At 39.9% G+C, this 18,232-nt stretch overlaps 1 protein-coding gene across 1 annotated transcript in view; it reads left to right on the top strand.

The window, feature by feature from the left end:
• Positions 1-18,232, top strand: part of Mthfd2l (methylenetetrahydrofolate dehydrogenase (NADP+ dependent) 2 like) — a 65,079-nt gene that overhangs the window by 8,621 nt on the left and 38,226 nt on the right. Inside the window, exons 4-5 of the mRNA XM_055595325.1 lie at positions 622-729; positions 14,911-15,003. Of these exons, the coding sequence (XP_055451300.1) occupies positions 622-729; positions 14,911-15,003 (201 nt within the window). The remainder of the gene's footprint in view (positions 1-621; positions 730-14,910; positions 15,004-18,232) is intronic.

Raw genomic sequence — 18,232 nt, 5'->3', positions numbered from 1 at the left:
CGACAGCTTTTCAGCTCCCACCAGTCACTTCCTTTCTGGAAACATCTTTTCCCTTCTAATCTGCCAATTTCTAATTCTCTCCAAGAGCAAGCAGATTCTAGAATTGCACACTTGCTCGTCAGTACTTGGATCAGCCTCATTTCCAATTTTTTCATTTTACGCGAGAAGAAACGGTGCCTGCAAAAGGCAGAGCTAACTCAGTAAGGATAGCACTTCTCTCTGTGAGGTCAGAGTGTGTGACCCTTCCACTCTGTGCTCTCCCCAGCCTCCCCAGAAGTCTGATCGCCGTTTGTACTTAATATTTTTATGAACCCCTAGGCTAATTAGCAGCTCATATATTTTAAGACTGTATACTTCATGTGAAACTCAGTATTGAAAAGGACTTTAATGGCAACTTGAGAATTTCTGTGGCTTTGAAATGAGGACATAATTAGAGAGGACGTGGCAAATCCAAGAGGCGTTAGAAGAAACACTTATAAATAATCCAGTGAGGGCCATGCCACAGTCAGGGCATGAAATCCAAATTAGAAGTTTTAAAAGAATACCTCAGTTGGCTCTTCATGTGTTTAACTTGCTTCTTGTTGCTAGACACGCATTCAAACAGACTGTTTTTTTTTTAAGGAATTGAAACTTTTGGGAAGAATGTGGTCGTGGTGGGAAGATCCAAGAACGTGGGCATGCCAATCGCCATGCTGCTGCACACGGATGGAGGGCACGCGCGTCCTGGAGGTGAGTGGTCTGCAGGTCTGCGAGGGCCGCGTTTCCTCCTCACATCGTCAAGTCATGACTCCTGGTGGCGTGGCCCTTCACGCTTGTAGGTTTCTGCAGCTTACTAATACATGTACATGACCATAGGAAGACAGGGCTTGATAGTGCCATATTCCAAGGCCTTATTTCCGGCCTTACCTTCCCTTCCAGCTTGCTCTGTTTACCCTTCCCATGGCTGTATAAGTTTGGCTCACTGTGGCCTTCATATAATAGTTTTGTATTAAACAAGGTAAAACCAGAAGACATTTATAAAAGGGTGTATTATTTTTCATAGAAACTTTGATCAAAGGACAATAAGCAAATATTTCTTTGTTTTCAGCATTTATTTTTCTTGTCTCACCATCACCAAGCATCATTCTGAGCTTGGTGTCCCTCATGTTTTGAGGGACACTTTATTCATAAACTCTCCATCCAGATTTCAATAATTCTGGAATATAGGATTATGGTTCCTATTCTGTCGATAAGGAAACAAGCTTGTAAGGCTTTGGTGGACTTTGAGTGGGTGTAGGTCCTGGGACTGGCAGCTAGAGATGGGTACATGCTGTGGTCAGGAGCATTGATCAAGCCACAGAATCAATTGACCGATCAACAGCCAATTGCCCTTTGCAGACTTTTGTTTTTCCTGTCTGTAAGAAATGCATAATGTTAATATCTCTCTTTCTCCATGTCCTCTCCAGCATGTGCTGTCACTTGAGTTTTTCATCTTAGCCATTCTGATGGGTGTAAGGTGAAATCTCAGGGTCGTTTTCATTTGTATTTTCCTGATAGCTAAGGATGTTGAGCATTTCTTTAAGTGTTTCTCTGCCATTCTATATTTCTCTACAGAAAATTCTGTTTAGCTCTATACCACATTTTTTAAATTGGATTACTTCATTTGTTACTGTTTAACTTCTTGAGTTCTTTATATATTCTGGATATTAGCCCTCTGTCAGATATAGAGTTGGTGAAGATCCTTTCCCAGTCTGTAGGTTGTCGTTTTGTTCTGATGAGAGTGTCCTTTGCTACAGAAGTTTTTCAGTTTCATGAGGTTCCATTTATTGATTGTTGATCTTAGAGCCTGTGCTATTGGTGTTCTGTTCAGGAAGTTGTCTCCTGTGCCAATGAGTTCTAGGGTATTTCCCACTTTTTTTTCTAACCGATTTAATGTGTCTGGTTTTATGTTGAGGTCTTTGATCCACTTGGACTTTAGTTTTGTACAGGGTGATAAGTATGTATCTATTTGCATTTTTCTACATATAGACATCCAGTTAGACCAGCACCATTTGTTGAAGATGCTGCCTTTTTTTTCATTGTATGGTTTTGGCATCTTTGTCAAAAATCAGGTGTCCATAAGTATGTGGTTTATTTCTAGGCCTTCTATTCGATTCCATTGATCCATCAGCCGGTTTCTATGCGAGGACCATGAAGTTTTTATTAGTCTTCCTCTATAGTACTGCTTAAGATCAGGGATGGAGATATCACCAGAAGAACTTTTATTGTAGAGGATTGTTTTAGCATTGCTGATGGGAATGTAAACTTGTACAACCACTTTGGAAATCAATCTGCTGCTTTCTCAGACAATTATAAATAGTGCTACCTCAAGATCCAGCTTTACCCCTCCTGGGCATATATCTAAAAGATGCTCAAGTATATAAAAGGACATTTGCTCAACCATGTTCATAGCAGCTTTATTTGTAATAGCCAGAAGCTGGAAACAACCCAGATGTCCCTCAGTTGAGGAATGGATACAAAAATTGTGGTACATTTACACAATGGAATATTACTCAGCAATTAAAAACAATGAAACCATGAAATGGTGGGAACTAGAGAAGATTATGCTGAGTGAGGCATCCCAGAAGCAGAAAGAAACATATGGCATATACTCACTTATAAGTGGATATTAGACATATAATATTGGATAATCATACTAAAATCTGTACACCTGAAGAAACTAATCAAGAAGGAGGACCCTGGGTAAGATGCTCAATCCCCAATTAAAAAGAAAAAAGGATAGACACCAGAAGAGAGAGAAAATAGGGAACAGGACAGGTGCCTATCATGGAGGGCCTCTGAAAGACTCTACCCAGCAGGGTATCAAAACATATGCTGAGACTCATAGCCAAACTTTGGGCAGAGTGCAGGGAATCTTATGAATGAAGGGGGAGATAGAAAGACCTGGAAAGGACAGGAGCTCCATAAGGAGAGTAACAGAACCAAAAATCTGGGGACAGGAGTCTCTTCTGAGAATGATACTCTAAACAAGGACCATGCATGGAGATAACCTGGAACCCCTGAACAGATGTAGCCCATGGCAACTCAGTGTCCAAGAGGGTTCCCTAGTAATGGGAACAGGGACTGACATGAACCCAGGGGCTGGCTCTTTAATCACCTCCCCCTGAGGGTGGAGTAGCCTTGCCAGGCCACAGAAGAAGACAATGCAGCCAGGCCTGATGAGACCTGATAGACTAGGGTCAGAAGGAAGGGGAGGAGGACCTCCTCTATCAGTGGAATGGGAGAGAGGGGCATAGGAGAAGAAGAGGGTACGAGGGTGAGATTGGGAGGTGATGAAGGAGGGGGCTACAGCTGAGATACAAAGTGAATAAACTGTAATTAATAAAAAAATAAGTAAATTTTTAAAAATCTAAAAAAAAGTCTTACTTAGTTATTCAGAAAATTAAATGAAATAGAAGTTTTATTTAAGAAAGCTCTAGTTACAATGTATTTGAGGTGTATCTGCCTGGCACACTCAGCTTGTGAAAGCTTACAAAACCATAGTTAGATATGTGCTACCATAATATTCCAATACAGTTTTGACATGATGCTTTTTCTTATAGGCTTCAGTGTGTGATATGCTAGTTTCTTATCATATTCCAATTATTAATTATTTATAAACTTAGAAATCTTAGAAAATCTCTCTCTTTTTAATTCAATTTTACACTACATAATACTATGCTACAAAAACTACCTTACATATTTTGGCATGTATGATTATTTACAGATACATACATATGTAATAAAATATCAAAGTAAAACCAATTGATGGTGGTATTTGTTAGAGTTTTATGGCAGAAGAGTCAAGGGCCAAGCAATGCCACACAACTGATCTTATGCTAGAGATTTTTTGGGAGAAGGGGTAAAGACTGCCTTGGAGTGGGAACAAGAGAGAGGGAGAAGAGAGCAGAGACAGAGAGTGGGATACTACAGTGTAGACTCTTTAAAGGGCATGCAACTCATAGGACAGTGAAAACAGATCGCATTTTGTGTCTAGTGATAACATGGCTTCCTGGTGCTGAGTCGCTGAGGGCAGGCTGGGGCAGACCTGGTTTCTAACAGTAATGATTTTTGAGGAGAGAATTATGAGATTAAAACCAATTACTTTAAAAACATTTTAAAAGCCAGCTGTTCTTTCATTTAGTTTAACACATGTCTGTTTCCAGTTCACTTTAAGTTTTGACATTAAGAACATGAAGCTCCAGTACTTTGTAAGAAAGAAAAATCTTTTAGTTCACTTGGGACTTGAAATATACACAAGAGTGAGATGTACTTAAATCTGTAAGTGCAAAGGCGGCACTGTTAGGGCAGTGGGCTGGGAGGAGGGGGAAGGGGGCGAAGTCAGGATGGATTATATGAGAGCAGAGTAAATAAAAAATAAAAAGATGAATGAATGAAAGAAAACAAGGGAGAGAGAGGAAAGACAAAGAAAAGAAGAGAGGGAGGGGAGGAGAGATAGACAGAAAAGCAAGCAAGCAAAGGAAGGAAGCAGTCATGTGGTCCCCTGCTGCTGAGCACAGGCATTTCGGGAGCTTGGGGAGCAGTTCTGCTAGGGAGACTCTCTCCTAGCTGACCCAAGGTCTTGGTAGAAGTATGTGTCGCAAGGGGACATGGCATCCAAGTACAGGAATGTACAGATGTTCAGCGATAAGCAAGCATTCTGCTAACTTATGAGACCCCAAGCTTGGAAGAAGTGACATCAGAAGATAATAGTAGAAAGTCGCTTCTTATGAAACTTAGCAGTTCCTACGACATTTAAGGGCCATTGTGACTGTCACGAGATTATAGGGTATTCTTTTGACTTTTTATATGTATAAACAGGTGGCGTTTCTCTTTCTCTGAGAATAAAAACCAACCAAATGTCACTAGCTTTTTATGGCGCAATGTTCTTGTTTTTAGCTTTTCCATAAGGAGGGAAACCTGGAGAAAACTTTCTAATATCTTTAAAACCATTTTTTTTCTCATCAAGAAGACAGAAGCCCCCTCCCCCAAAGGCATTCTAGCTATTACTTATCAGTAGTAGAACTTAAAATCAAATTTTATTTCCCATTCGTTTAGAGAACGTTTCGTCTGCATACTTTTATTCTTAAGCAGCACATGTCACCTAAAAATGAGCTACGGGTGGCACGGGTCACATGATCTTTCTTTTACTAAAACGTTGTAGCACCACTAAGAGTGAAGACGTGGTCTCACTCCTCCAAAGGCTCTGCTCTTGTCTTCAGAGTCATCCTTCGACCGGTGTTTTCTCCAAGCACTGGTTACATGGTATTCAGCATTTCAGTCTGCCTAGCCTGCTACTGTGCTTCATTCTCTCTTCCTTTGAGATGTCCTATCTTAAGTGGGTTTTTGTTAACCCACTGTCTTAGTTAGGATTTCTATTGCCGTGATGAAACACCATGACCAAAAGCAAGTTGGGGAGGCAAGGGTTTTTTTTGGCTTACGCTTCCATATTGTAGTCTATCATTAAATAAAACCAGGACAGGAAGTCAAATTCCGGAGGAAACTGGAGGCAGGAGCTGATGGAGACACAGCTGAAGGTTGCTGCTTCCTAGCTTGTTCATCATGCTCAACCTACTTTGGTATAGAAGCCAGGACCACCAGCCTAGGGATAGCACCCCCAACAATGGGCTGGTCCATCCCCCATCAAGCACTAACTAAGAAAATGCCTTACAGGGTTGTCTACAGCCCCGTCTCACGGATGCATTTTCTCAATGGCAGTTTCCTCCTTTCAGACAAATCTAACTTGTATCAAGTTGAAATAAACCTAGGCAGGACACCTGGTGTCTCTTCACTGTGAGAATTGACTCCAGTTGGAAAACACATTATTTCTCCCAGGCTGGAAGAATTCTCTCCCACACCCAGGAGGCAGTAACTAGCATTTGATGCTTGAGGCAGTGCAATGCCAGGGAGTGGCATGTGTGATTGATTAAGCTCTGCCCAGTAGCAGGTGGCACCAAGCTCCCTTAGGTTTCAAACAGAAGAGGCAAAGAGGAACACCTAGGAATGCAGGAGTCATGTAAAGCATCACACCATCAAGACTGAGACGCAGACCTGCTGGCCTCGAGTGGAATGGGAGGTTTATAGCCTCTATGGAGGAACCATGGCCAAACTGGGACAGAAGGAAGGCAGGCATTTTTGTTTCTGCTTCTCTTTCCCCATTGTCTCAAAAGTGCTCAGATTCTGTGATTCTCTCTGTTGATCTGGCTCTGTTAATTTATAATTTTGAGTTTGGGTAGTTATTAGAAAAAGTGATTATTCTCTCACTTTCTCAGATGAATAGTAAGTGAGTAATGAATAATAGGGTAATAACGAATAATAAAAGGTTTTACCATTAATGTCTCTGACTTTAGCCAGCTTAGTTTGAAACAGGCAATCTTATTGAGCAATGGAGATTGTTACAGTTACACCGTGGGAAGCAGCATTAAACCTATTTAAATTATAAAGGAAGGCTCCTGAGTCTGCCTAGCAGGTAATGTCACTTGCTGCCAAGTCATTAATCCAAATTTGATTCTTAGGACCCACAAAATGGAAGATCAAAGACAATTCCTGACCTCTGACCTCCATTCACATGCTGTGGCATGTGCAAGCCATGCCTGCCCTCCCACACAAAATAAATAAATGTAAATGTTAAAATTTAAAAAAAAAATTACAAAGCAAAATTCAAATTTTTCTCTATCCTCTTTTGCTTTCTCTTTTATTCATAACCCCAGAATACCAAATATCAGCTCCACTGTCAGCACAAAGCACCCTGTCCCTAATATCTCTATACTGGTCCATGTTGGAACTGCAAAGGCTTCACCCGAACTTCTCAGCCATGTCTCTGTCACTTCTTCCCCACACGCTGAGAGTCCACAGAAAGGCACGCCATTCCCAAGCACTGCTCTTCATGCTACTGGGAGTTATTGTCCTGGTCCTTTCGCCTGCAGTCCTCATTCCCACACCCTTGCCTTTCCTTTCCCTTCTTCCCAACCATTGCTTTGTATACCCTGCCACCACAGACCTTATCCTGTATTTCTCTCTCTCCCCCTTCTTCCTCATTACAAAAAAAAAGTAAATAAGAACTTCTTTTTGAGGTTGAGGCAGTTTGCAATAAAGTCTCTTTACATAGCCCTGGCTAAGCTGGACTCTACATGTAACTTAGGCTGGCTTCTGACATTGCAACAATTGGCCTGGGTCAGCCTTTCAAGTCCTGGGATTACAGGCATGTGCCACCATGGCCGGCCAAAAGTGAACTACTTCTCCCTCTTCTCCTCCTCCTCCTCCTCCTATTCCTCCTTCTCCTCCTCCTTCTTCTTTTGGTTTTTCAAGACAGGGTTTCTCTGTGTAGCTTTGGCTGTCCTGGACTCATTTTGTAGACCAGGCTGGTCTCCAACTTACAGAGATCCACCTGCCTTTGCCTCCCTGAGTACTGGGATTACAGGTGTGTGCCACCGTGCCTTCACAAATATAAGCTTCTTAGTGGCAATATTTTAGGCATTGTATTGTAAAAATTAGCATAATCATCAATAGGTAATAACAGAATAATTCATTCAACCAATAAGTCTATAAGATATTTTATGTATCAAACACTGGGCCAACATTGTACAAAATAAGGTCACAGATAGAAATTTAAAATATGAATTTGTCATTTGTTGAAAGAAAACTTTTGCAGAGAAAGAAGAGAGGAAAGAAGGAGAGAAGTAGCTAGATGCCCCCTCCTCCACAGATTAACTTTTCATACTTAAAATTATAAGTCCTTATATAAAAGGATGATCGAAAGCTCCCTTGCCCTCAAGAGTCACCTTGTGTTCAGTAGGGGAGGAACAGGTCATGTCAATATCTGGAAGGAAAGAGGAATCCTCAGGCCACTGTGTAAAGGAGGGGAAGTTGATGCTGATGTCATTCATTGAAAGAAGACAAATTTCTACAAAGAATCATCATGATTCTGTCTTTTTACAGAGGAGCTGGTTTCTTTATTGGTAACTATGTAAAATACAGCAGTGAATAAACCAGACATGGCTCTGGCCTCCTGAGACTGCAGAGTGGTAGGAAAGAGAATCATTAAACCACATGAAACAAATGATTCTAATTATAACTATGCAAAATGCTTCAAAGTAACAGTACAGCTTTATGGAAAGAGCTTGGCGTAGGACAGAACGAATGATTTCCAGATATAATTATACATAAACACTGTGTCTTTTGGGAGACCTACTCCAATTAATTTTACAATGAAACTTTAAAAAAACTGTGTGTCTAGTGTAGGTGTGTGTCCATTTGTCCATGTATGTCCGTGTGTGTGTGTAGACCGGAGGCCAACATCAGCAGTCTTCTCTCAGTGTTATCTTTTGAGATGTCATCTCTCACTGAAACTGGAGCTCACCGATTAGCTGGACGGGCTGCTCCAATGAGCTGCAGCCATCCGCCCATCTGCCCCTGGCATCCCAAACTCTAGGATTACGGCCGTTTGTCATCATGATTGGCTTTTGCACGGATTCTGGGATCCAAGCTCATGTCCTCATGCCTACACGGCCAGTACTTTCCTGACGGAGTGAACATCTCCTTACCCCTAAGGTCACTTTTACTATTTACATAATGAATAGAACTATGGCAATATATTAGACATAACAGAAATGAGAGATGGTGAGGTAAAAGAAAAAAAGAAGGGGTGGAATTTTAAAAATGGAGCCAAAATAAGACTTCTACTAAAAATAAGGATGTCATTAAATTTTTATGGATATATTCTCACTGTCAAGCAAACTACTTTTTATTTGATGGAGCTGAATGTATATTTGCTGCATTTACTTCATTGACTCTAAATACTTACGGCTATTTCATTAGTTTCATCTTTAAAACTTGTTAGCAGGAAAACAGGAATTGTTACCCAAATAGGTATCTGTAAGATTAAAAAGAAACACAGTCTAGAAAACAGTAAAATATTTTCCTAATCCAAGAACACTTAACTTCTCTCGAGGGTTCTTATAAATGGAAAACTATGTAATGGATTCGGTAATGTAAGACATGCTTTTCAAGTTAAGGCAATGCCTGCCGGTAATAGGACTGTTTCTGTAATCATTTAAGTGCAGATCAACGCTACCACTACGGTCATGGTTTTTAATGCCTGTTATACATTTCTGCTCACTCTGATTTTAGGCTATTCCCCCTTTCAACTTCTCACCCAGTGTTTTCACCCCGTCTGACTTCAGCATCATCAAGATGCCTTTAAAAAAAAAAAAAAGGGAAGGAAGATTGGGGTAGATCTAGGTATACAAAAAAAAATAAATAAATGTTTGGGCCAAAATATGTATGTGTATATATATATATATATATATATATATATAGTTTCCCCAATTCCAGTGCTCAAAAAATGGAGATGAGGACGTAGGAGCTCACAGCAAGCGTGTGTGTGTGTGTGTGTGTGTGTGTGTGTAGCTCACTGCAGTGCTATGTATCTCTCAGTTCCTTGCTGAATCATCAGTACTAGTAGAACGAGAAATTTGGGCTTTAGTTTTTATCCTGTTTTAGTTTTCTGCAGGAATATGAGAGACTCTTCTTTGGAATAAGAGAACGCTGGTGGGTAGCCTAGGTACAAGGTAGTCCTTCTGAAATAAAAACTGAGCTAAGAAGCGAGTGAACGCTTCGTAATTAGCTCTTTGGGATGGAGATAAACACGCGTGCGCGCGCGCGCACACACACACACACACACACACACACTCACACACGAATGTTGAACTATTAGTGGAAAATAAAGGGGGAGGGGCTCGGGCTTTTATGGCAAGTACCTGAGAATAAGGTGGCACCGTTTACTAAAATAAGACCACAGGCTGACTAGATACTTTTAGTTGTTTTGGTTTTTTTTTTTTCTTTTTAGAATTTTTCAATAGTTTCTAATTTCATGTTTTCCATAATAGTTTTAGAACCAATTAGATACTTCCATCCAAAACAAAACAAAACAGATAAGAGTTGTACTGTTTTCACAACAGACATAGGGGAATAATCCTCATTATTGTGAAACTTTCTGCCCAGGACTGTGGTTGTCTATCTAGTTCCCCTGTCTAATTTATGTGTTTTGGCGCTGTTTTAGGGAATTTCATATCACATAGACTTTACACATCTCTTGTTCATAGTACCTTTGATCTGTTAGTGCAATGAGGTCTTCTAATGTGATTTCTAATATGTGGTTATATATAGCGTATTTATTTTTGCATATTCATTTTTGTGGCTCATTCAATAAACTCTTTCAATATTTTGACAGTATTCCAATTGTATTTATTTATCAAATGCATGTAAGCTTTATGTTCATTAATCTTTTGTATTATTTTACTTTTTTCTTTATGTAACTTTTAACAGGTTACATAAATGCTTGATTAATTTTTCTGGTTTGGGTTTTATTAATATAGTAACTTAGGTCTATTTATTATCTCCTAAGAATTGCTTTATGTTTATTTTGTTAAATTTAATACTATCTGTTTTTATTATAAAGGTTTCTAGAAACTCTACAGTAATTTTTTGTGTTTCCTTTTTGATCCATAAACTTTCCAGTAAAAGGATCTTTTTATGTCTGATCTTGTCAATAATAATACCTTTACTGAGTTGTGATCAAGGATAATTATTTGTAAATTATATTATTATCTTCTTTGGTATTAATGGAAAAAACGTTTCCCCAAATAAAACCATTTAAAAGTGTTGTTTGGGCACATAAAATACATTATTTATTTTTAGAGTTTAATAAAATTGTATAATGTTTTTTGTATTTTCTATACCTGAGCTGTTATGAACTGAAGAAGATGGATTAAATTCAGCAACTGCAATGTGTTTTTATTTCTGTCATTTGTAACTTCTGTTTTATAACTGCATTTCCCCCTTGTTAGTAACACATTTATGTTCACAAGATGCAATTTAATTCAGTATGTCTATTTTATTTATAACTTACATGGTTACATTCATTTGAGCTGCTGCTTCTGTCCCCTTCCTTCTCCTTCTCTTTCCTTCTTTTTTTTCTTCCCTTTTAAAATAATTTTTGAGAGAAGGTTTTGATGTGTCTCTCAAGCTAGCCCTAACCTCCTTATATAGCTGGCCTCAAACTCTTTATGTAACCTAGGGTGGCCTCAGTTTGGAAATTCCCTGCCTTTGTCTCCTGAGTGCTGGAATTAACAGCCATAAAAATCCCATCTACCTTATCCACACCTATTTTTGTTTGTTTGTTTATTGTTTACTGTTTTTCGAGACAGGGTCTCTTTATGTAGCTCTCACTGTCCTGTCCTGGAACATATGTGAGAGGCTGACCTTGAACTCAAAGAACCTCCTGCCTCTGCCTCCCAAATATTGGACTTGAAGGCTTGTGCCACCTCACTCTGCCACCCTTCGCTTTCTGATATGTTCATCTTTTTGTATTTAATATCGAATTTCTCCTTCCATTATCCCTTATAGATGACTGAAAGGTTTTCTTTCATTTTTATGGTAAATATGTGGTCAGAATTATCAATGTACTGCCTATTCTATTTGTTCTTTGTTGTACTTTTAATCTCTTCTGTCTATGTATTTTAATATTTAAGATTTTCATTATCTCAATAATATAACATATACTAGATTTAATTCTCTATATGTATGCAGTATCTATTGGTGCTATAAAAGAATTAATAAAATGTTCCTACTCTGTTTCTGATTTCAGTTTTTGTTTATAAAACTCATATTATTCCAGAATATTTATATTTTGAAATATATGCCTGTGTTACTGGCTAATAACTTTTAAAACAACTTGTTGATTCCCATTATTATGTATGAGCAACCAATGGACTTTCCCTTCCCTCCTCGTTCTACCTTTGTGTGGTGCAATCTTTCTACATCATCTAAGCAGGTAGCTTTCACATTTGTCAGTGTCTGAGTCAGCTGTTTGCTGCTAAAGCAAAATACCACAGGTGGGTAATCTGAAGGGCAGAGGTCGCGTCTTCACCAGCTCTGAAGGGCAGCAAGTGTTGAGAGGCAATGCTGCTGAAATCATCTTTCATAAGGGATTCACTCCAACACCAACATTAATCACAAGGGCTCTCATAGGTTAAACAAGCATTTCAGGTCCCACCTCTTAATATTGTTGCCATGGCAGTTAAGGTTTTTATTTTATTATTTTTTAATTTTTTACAATTTATTCACTTTATAACCAGTTGTAGCTTCCTCCCTTGTCTCGTCCTGGTCCCTTCCTCACTCTTCCTCTTCCCCATCCCCATTCCCTAGTCCACTGAAAGAGGGAGTCTTCCCCGCTTGTTGCCTTCTGCCCCTACCTATCAAGTCTTAATCAGGACTGTCTGGATCCTCTTCCTCTGTGGCCCGGAAAGGCCGCATCACCAGGCAGAAGTGTTCAAAGAGCAGGCAACTGAGTTCATGACAGAGGCAGCCCCTGCTTCCCTTACTTGGGAACCCACATGGAGATTGAGCTTCCTATGGGCTACATCTGAGTAGGGGGTCTAGGTCCTCTCTATGCATGGTCCTTGGTTGGTGCATCAGTCTCTGCAGGCCTCACTGGGCCCAGATTCTTTGGCTTTGTTATTCTCCTTGTGGGGCTCCTGTCCCCTCCAGGTCCTTCTATTCCTCTCTTTTTCCATAAGACTTCCTGTGCTCTGCCCAAAGTTTGCCTGTGAATCTCTGCATCTGCTTTCATACCCTGTTGGTTGGAGCCTTTCAGAGGACATCTATGGTAGGCTCCTGTCCTCTTCCCTCTCTTCCACTGCTTCTGGTATCTATCCTTTTTGCCATTCTGAATGAAAATTAAGCATCCTCCCTAAGGTACTTTTTGTTGTTTAGCTTCTTTAGGTCTGCAGATTGTAGTATGGTTATCTATATTATATGGCTAATACTCACTTATAAGTTAAGTTTCAACATGATTTAGGAAAGGGTAATCCAGCCGTGGTTGTCTGTCAGTTCAATCTTCACATGTTTCAAAAGGCTTATTTCTGTAATAAAACACATCACATCTCTCCAATAGTCCTTTGGGCGTTGTCTCAAATAGGTTTTGGTAAATCGAAGCACCCGTAATAGCGAGTTTCTTTCGTTATGAACAATATTCACAGAGGTCCTGAATTTTCAAAATCATTTGAAATTCTCAATCTTAATTTGACTGGCTGGTAATTTCTTACGTTCCAGTTTCTTTACACGAGTCGTTCTGAGATCTCTATCTTTTGGGGGAGGGGATGTGGGGGAGATTGAATATAGAATTTTGAATTTTTGCCTGCTTGTTTATAGGATTCTTCTCTTTGTCTTTAAAATTGAGAATCACTATTTTTAATGTCAGTTTTGACAATTATAGGTCACTGTGGTTGGATTCAAGCTGCCTCTCCCCGGCTTTTATTGTAAGTTCTAACTAGAAAAAAAAAATGTTGTAATGTTTGTGTACAGTGTTCAGCTTTCCACAAGGAATTTTTGTTGAATGTTGATACACCGATAAAAATTAGTTAAAACACATTTTGATTTCATTTTTGTCTATTTTTTTATCTGCCTCTTTTGAAAGATAGGCTTTAAAGCTTTGCATGCTGAAAAGTTTACTGCTTTAGTGCACAGCTCCATTGATTTGGATAAATACAAAACCATTATGACTAAACAGACTAGTCATCACCAGAATCCTGACAGCTTCGTCACCTCCCCAAATTACCCCAGACTTGTCCTTTGTGGAGCTGTTTATTGATGCCTCACCAGATCGTCCTCGCTTACGTATTAATCATCATTAAATGGACAGATTTTTGTAGACCTGCTATTGGCACGACATTTCTGCTGGTTGGCAGGGTGGAGATGCTGCCTGGCCTTCCACTCCCCTTACGGTTTCCCCAGTGTTTCCTGCTGGAATGATTCCTCGGTGTCATCCTGCGTGCTAGCATGCCGTCATCCACAGTGTGTCCCAGCAGGCTCCTCTGCCAGCATCTCTCTCGGCTATAGCACAGGGGAGTGTGCTGTGTTGGAGCTGAGCCCATTACCTTTAGGAAGTGTGTAGATGGCCATTTGCAAAGGTTTACTGCTGCTGGGCAGTACTTGAGCACTTGTGTCTTGTGTGGTATATACTAGCTACAGCTTTGGTGGGTGACTTTTACATACACAATTCTGTGAGAAATGTGGCTTTTCATTTTTCTAAAGCCCGAGATTGTAGTGTAGGATTTGGTATCTCCAGGAGGGAGAGATGAGAAATTGAATCTCTCAAAGTCACTCTTCCAGGCAGTCCCTCCCCAGGCTTCTTCTTCTCAGCTTATTTGTCTCATTCTTCTCTCCTGGCCCATGTTTATACCTAGAGATGGCACAGCTGTGACCCTTCTTCATTAACCTGTAATGCACTCAAGTTTTCATACAAAAGCTTCCTGCTCTAGTCTAATCCTCTTTACTTTTCCTAAACACAGCCCCCAAGCTAATCTGCTTTGTCCTCCTTTACAGTTTTGCTTGAACTGTCATTTTCTTCTTTTCCAAAATTGTTATACTCATTCTTGGAAACATTAACAGATGCTTTGCCTCCCTTAGAAGCCCTTTCCTGACATCGTCTTTTTGGTAGAATTAATCTCTCCCCTATTTTTTGTAATACATTATCCATTTGTAGAACATTTATTTGTTGCTTTATGTACTTATTCCCCTGTCATTAATACACAAGGGTACAACTCTAATACTGATTTATAACCAGTCAATAGAAGGTTTAATAGAATAACTGTCCAAGGCCTGGCAGCTCTTACCCTCATTTAGCCTCATTTGATTTTCCATGTATCCAACTAAAAGGTAGATTTTTTTTAAATTTTGGTTTATCTAGAGGTTTTTCTTTTTAACATGATTTAATCATATCAAAGCAACTCTCCTACTCATGAGCAGCAACCAAAACTACCATAGCTTTAGAACCTGTGTAAAATTCTGGAAAGCGTGATGGCCATTAATGGAGACTGTTCTGCATTGCAGGTGACGCAACTGTGACAATAGCTCACAGGTACACTCCCAGAGAACAACTGAAGGTCCACACTCAGCTGGCGGATATTATCATAGTGGCTGCAGGTGAGTCCGTAATGACTGTTATTCGCTGGAACGACACGGTAGAGTCATTCCCGCCCTCATTTCTGAGGCCCTGGGAGAACGCATCGGAGGCACATCTAGGTAAATGCGTGTCGAACCTCTGTGGACCGAGTTTTGGCTCGGTGTGCTCATCACGCCGGTCTAGCGTCCCTCGGTTAGCACCTGTCTCAGCATATGTGAAACAAAGATGAGCTTTGCGGTGATGGCTGGTGCACGGGCACAGTTTTGCAGTTGTGCTGACAGGCATGACTGAGCAGCATGTCAGAAAGGCATCCACGCCAGGTGGTAATACCTCGTGGTGCAGGGAGGGTGGGATGAAAGTGACTGTGATCTTTAAAACTGTGAAAATTGGTGAAAATACGATGTCTAGGTGAGGGAGAGAGATCATCACCATGTGACTGGGGCCACACCCATGCTTGAAGCATAGGTTTTGGAGTCAACTAGAGCATGTCCCAGTGGGAGCTTCTGGCATGAGAGTGGCATGTCCCCAAAGCATGGTGCAACAATATGAGGCGCTCTGATTTGTATGAAAGAAGGCATATATAATATTATAATAAATATAATATAATATAATAAATATAATAATATACAAATTAAAGAAAATGGAAAAAGAAGAACCAACCATAACTTGATCATAAACAGAGCTACTTGAAGCCACTTAAAGCTGGTGAGCCCTCTGTCACTGAAATCATTAGGAAGAAAAGTGAAAAAAAAAGTACTGCAGAGGAATCTTTGCTAATCTTAAGAATTAATTCTTTCTGTATTTTGAATGACATAAATACTTCATATCCATTTTATTTAACTTTGTTAAAATGTTTTAACAAATCAAGTGTCGTGCTGAATAAGCACAAGGGAGCAGAAGTGTTTTCAACACATTGTCCATAGCATGTGTTACATTCCCTCCGTACATCCACCTTTTAGACATTGTAACGAATGTCTGTGCACCCAGTGCAGTGCGCAGAACTGTGCTCACTCAACACCAGCATCTCCTCCAGTTTTTAGATTAGGTCATTTTGTATTTGAATAAAGAAAGGTATGTAAAAATCCATGAATATGTATATGTTTGTTATAACATATTCAAATTTACCTGGTTTAATCAACAGGGTAAATAAGGTAATTTCAATATTTTAGATCCTAGAAGAGGCAAGAGTGCAGTTCATATGTGTGACTAATTTACTTACAGATATTGAGGGTCTGCTGCATGTCTCTGATTTTTAGCAAATGTGAATACGTTCAGATAGCAAAGCGAGGATTTGTCCACTGAACAATCGCTGAACCCCTGCTGTACTGCTGGAGATGCTCCAAGTCGTAAGAATATAATACTTCACAAAATGACTGCACCCACTCATTGATGAGCTTATGTTTTTGTGGGAAACAGCATAAATAAAACCCAATCAATCTAAAATAATATCAGGTAAAGATAAGTGCTACAGTGAAGTTTAGTGAAGGAAAAGAAGAAGAATGAAACCATTTTAGATATCAATCAATAAAAATAATTTTAAAGAAATGGCCATTGATTAGAGCCTCATTCCTGGTCATCCATCTGTTCTCTGGATCTACTCTACCTTGTCCTGCTTTGGTCCAGGGAGGTTGATGAGTGAGGACCATATGGGCTGTGAACAGCCTGACCTGTAGACAGTCTGACCTGGCTTCTGGGGAAATCTGAAGGGCAAGGAAGGAAAGCTCAGGGCAGGTTGTTTCTTCTCTCTCCTACCCCCCTTCTGCTACTTTCTGCGATGTCTTTGGCTTTTGTTGGCAGTCCTCTTCTCACAGCTTGTGCTCTCACTGGACTGTAGTAACGCCATCCTCCAACTTGCCCTTCTGAACTGGGGATGCACATGTTTTTCTGCAGTCTCTAGCACCCTGTGCTCTCAACAGCCCTAAACAGAGCTCTGTAAAAGTTCCTCAATAACATCTCTCCATGTGACGGTCTGAGGCGGATCCTGTAGCTCATGTAGAGTGGAAGGAAAATTCAAGGAAACAGTTGAGAGAACATCAATCAGAGAGAACCAGAAAGTCCTTACAAGAGGGTGTGTGTAGTAAGGTCCAAACTGGAGACATTGGGTATTTACTGCATAGACTTTTCTAGCTTTGACTGTATGCTAATTTGCTATGAGCAATAGTGTAAGAAATACTGTGGGGAAGGTAGCCAAGGTCACCTTGTATGTGATCATAAAGGTGTGAACTTTGGTATGAGCCAAGTTTGGAGAGCAGAAGATAAGCTCAGACTCTAAAGCCCCATCTGACCATCAAGAACTGTTTCTGTAGAGCCAAGAGCAAAAGCAAAAAGAAAAGCTATTATGAGTTCATTTAATGGATTCAAATTTTTTTCTATTTTCTGTCTGGGCCTATAGTGTTTATTTCTTATTTGTAGTCAATTGCTGCATCCCTTGCCATATCCAAACCTTGAGTGGTAGCCTCTGTCATTTTCCTGTTTAGTCACATGTTACTGGTAATTCTCAGGCTCTAAACTTCACAGGTACTTATAAAACATAATGGGAGAATGAAAGTTCCGCGTGAAATGAAGTTTGATGAAAACAATAAGGCATCTTAAATTAGTTTCACCCAAAGTTAAATTTCTCATTCTTATGTAGGCATTTTTCTTAAAATGGTAACTCAAGGGGCAACAATTTGTTCCTCATATAAAGAAATTGGAAATATTCCCCTTTTTGGACGATATTAGTAAGCTGCTACACTTAATTATGCCTGAGGGGTTATATTCGGATACAAAGTTTTGAGTAAGATGGACAGAAGTAAGATGTATTTGCAGATGCAGTTAACTGTTGCAGGCCACAGTCCAACAGTCAATGCAACACAGATGCAGCAACAATGGATTCCTGCGCAACAAGTAGCGTGCTACCATCTTCAAAACACTTAGGTCCACACACAAGACTTAGAATTGGGTGAGCAGAGGTTTTGAGTGGTCACCTTTTCCACTCAGCATTAGGCAGGGTCACATTTATGTTTTGAAAGTTTTTAGTGTTAGTGACTTCTAAATAGTGAACCATGCCTCAAAGCTTTCATCTCTCAATTCTAATGTTAAATGGATATTTTGCTATGGTAGAGAACATTTTCTCAGCATCTCTTTGTGCTCGTGTTTTGTCTTGTCATCATGACAAATGACAAATCCTCTTGCAAGATCCTCTTGGGACGGGCTCAAATTATGTCACAAGTCACGATGTCCAATCCTGTCATCATCCTGGAGTTTCTC

This window comes from Psammomys obesus, unplaced genomic scaffold (genome assembly GCF_907164565.1).
Source record: "Psammomys obesus unplaced genomic scaffold, mPsaObe1.curated_primary_1811, whole genome shotgun sequence".
Taxonomy (NCBI): domain Eukaryota; kingdom Metazoa; phylum Chordata; class Mammalia; order Rodentia; family Muridae; genus Psammomys; species Psammomys obesus.
This window is presented reverse-complemented; position numbering and strand designations above follow the sequence as displayed.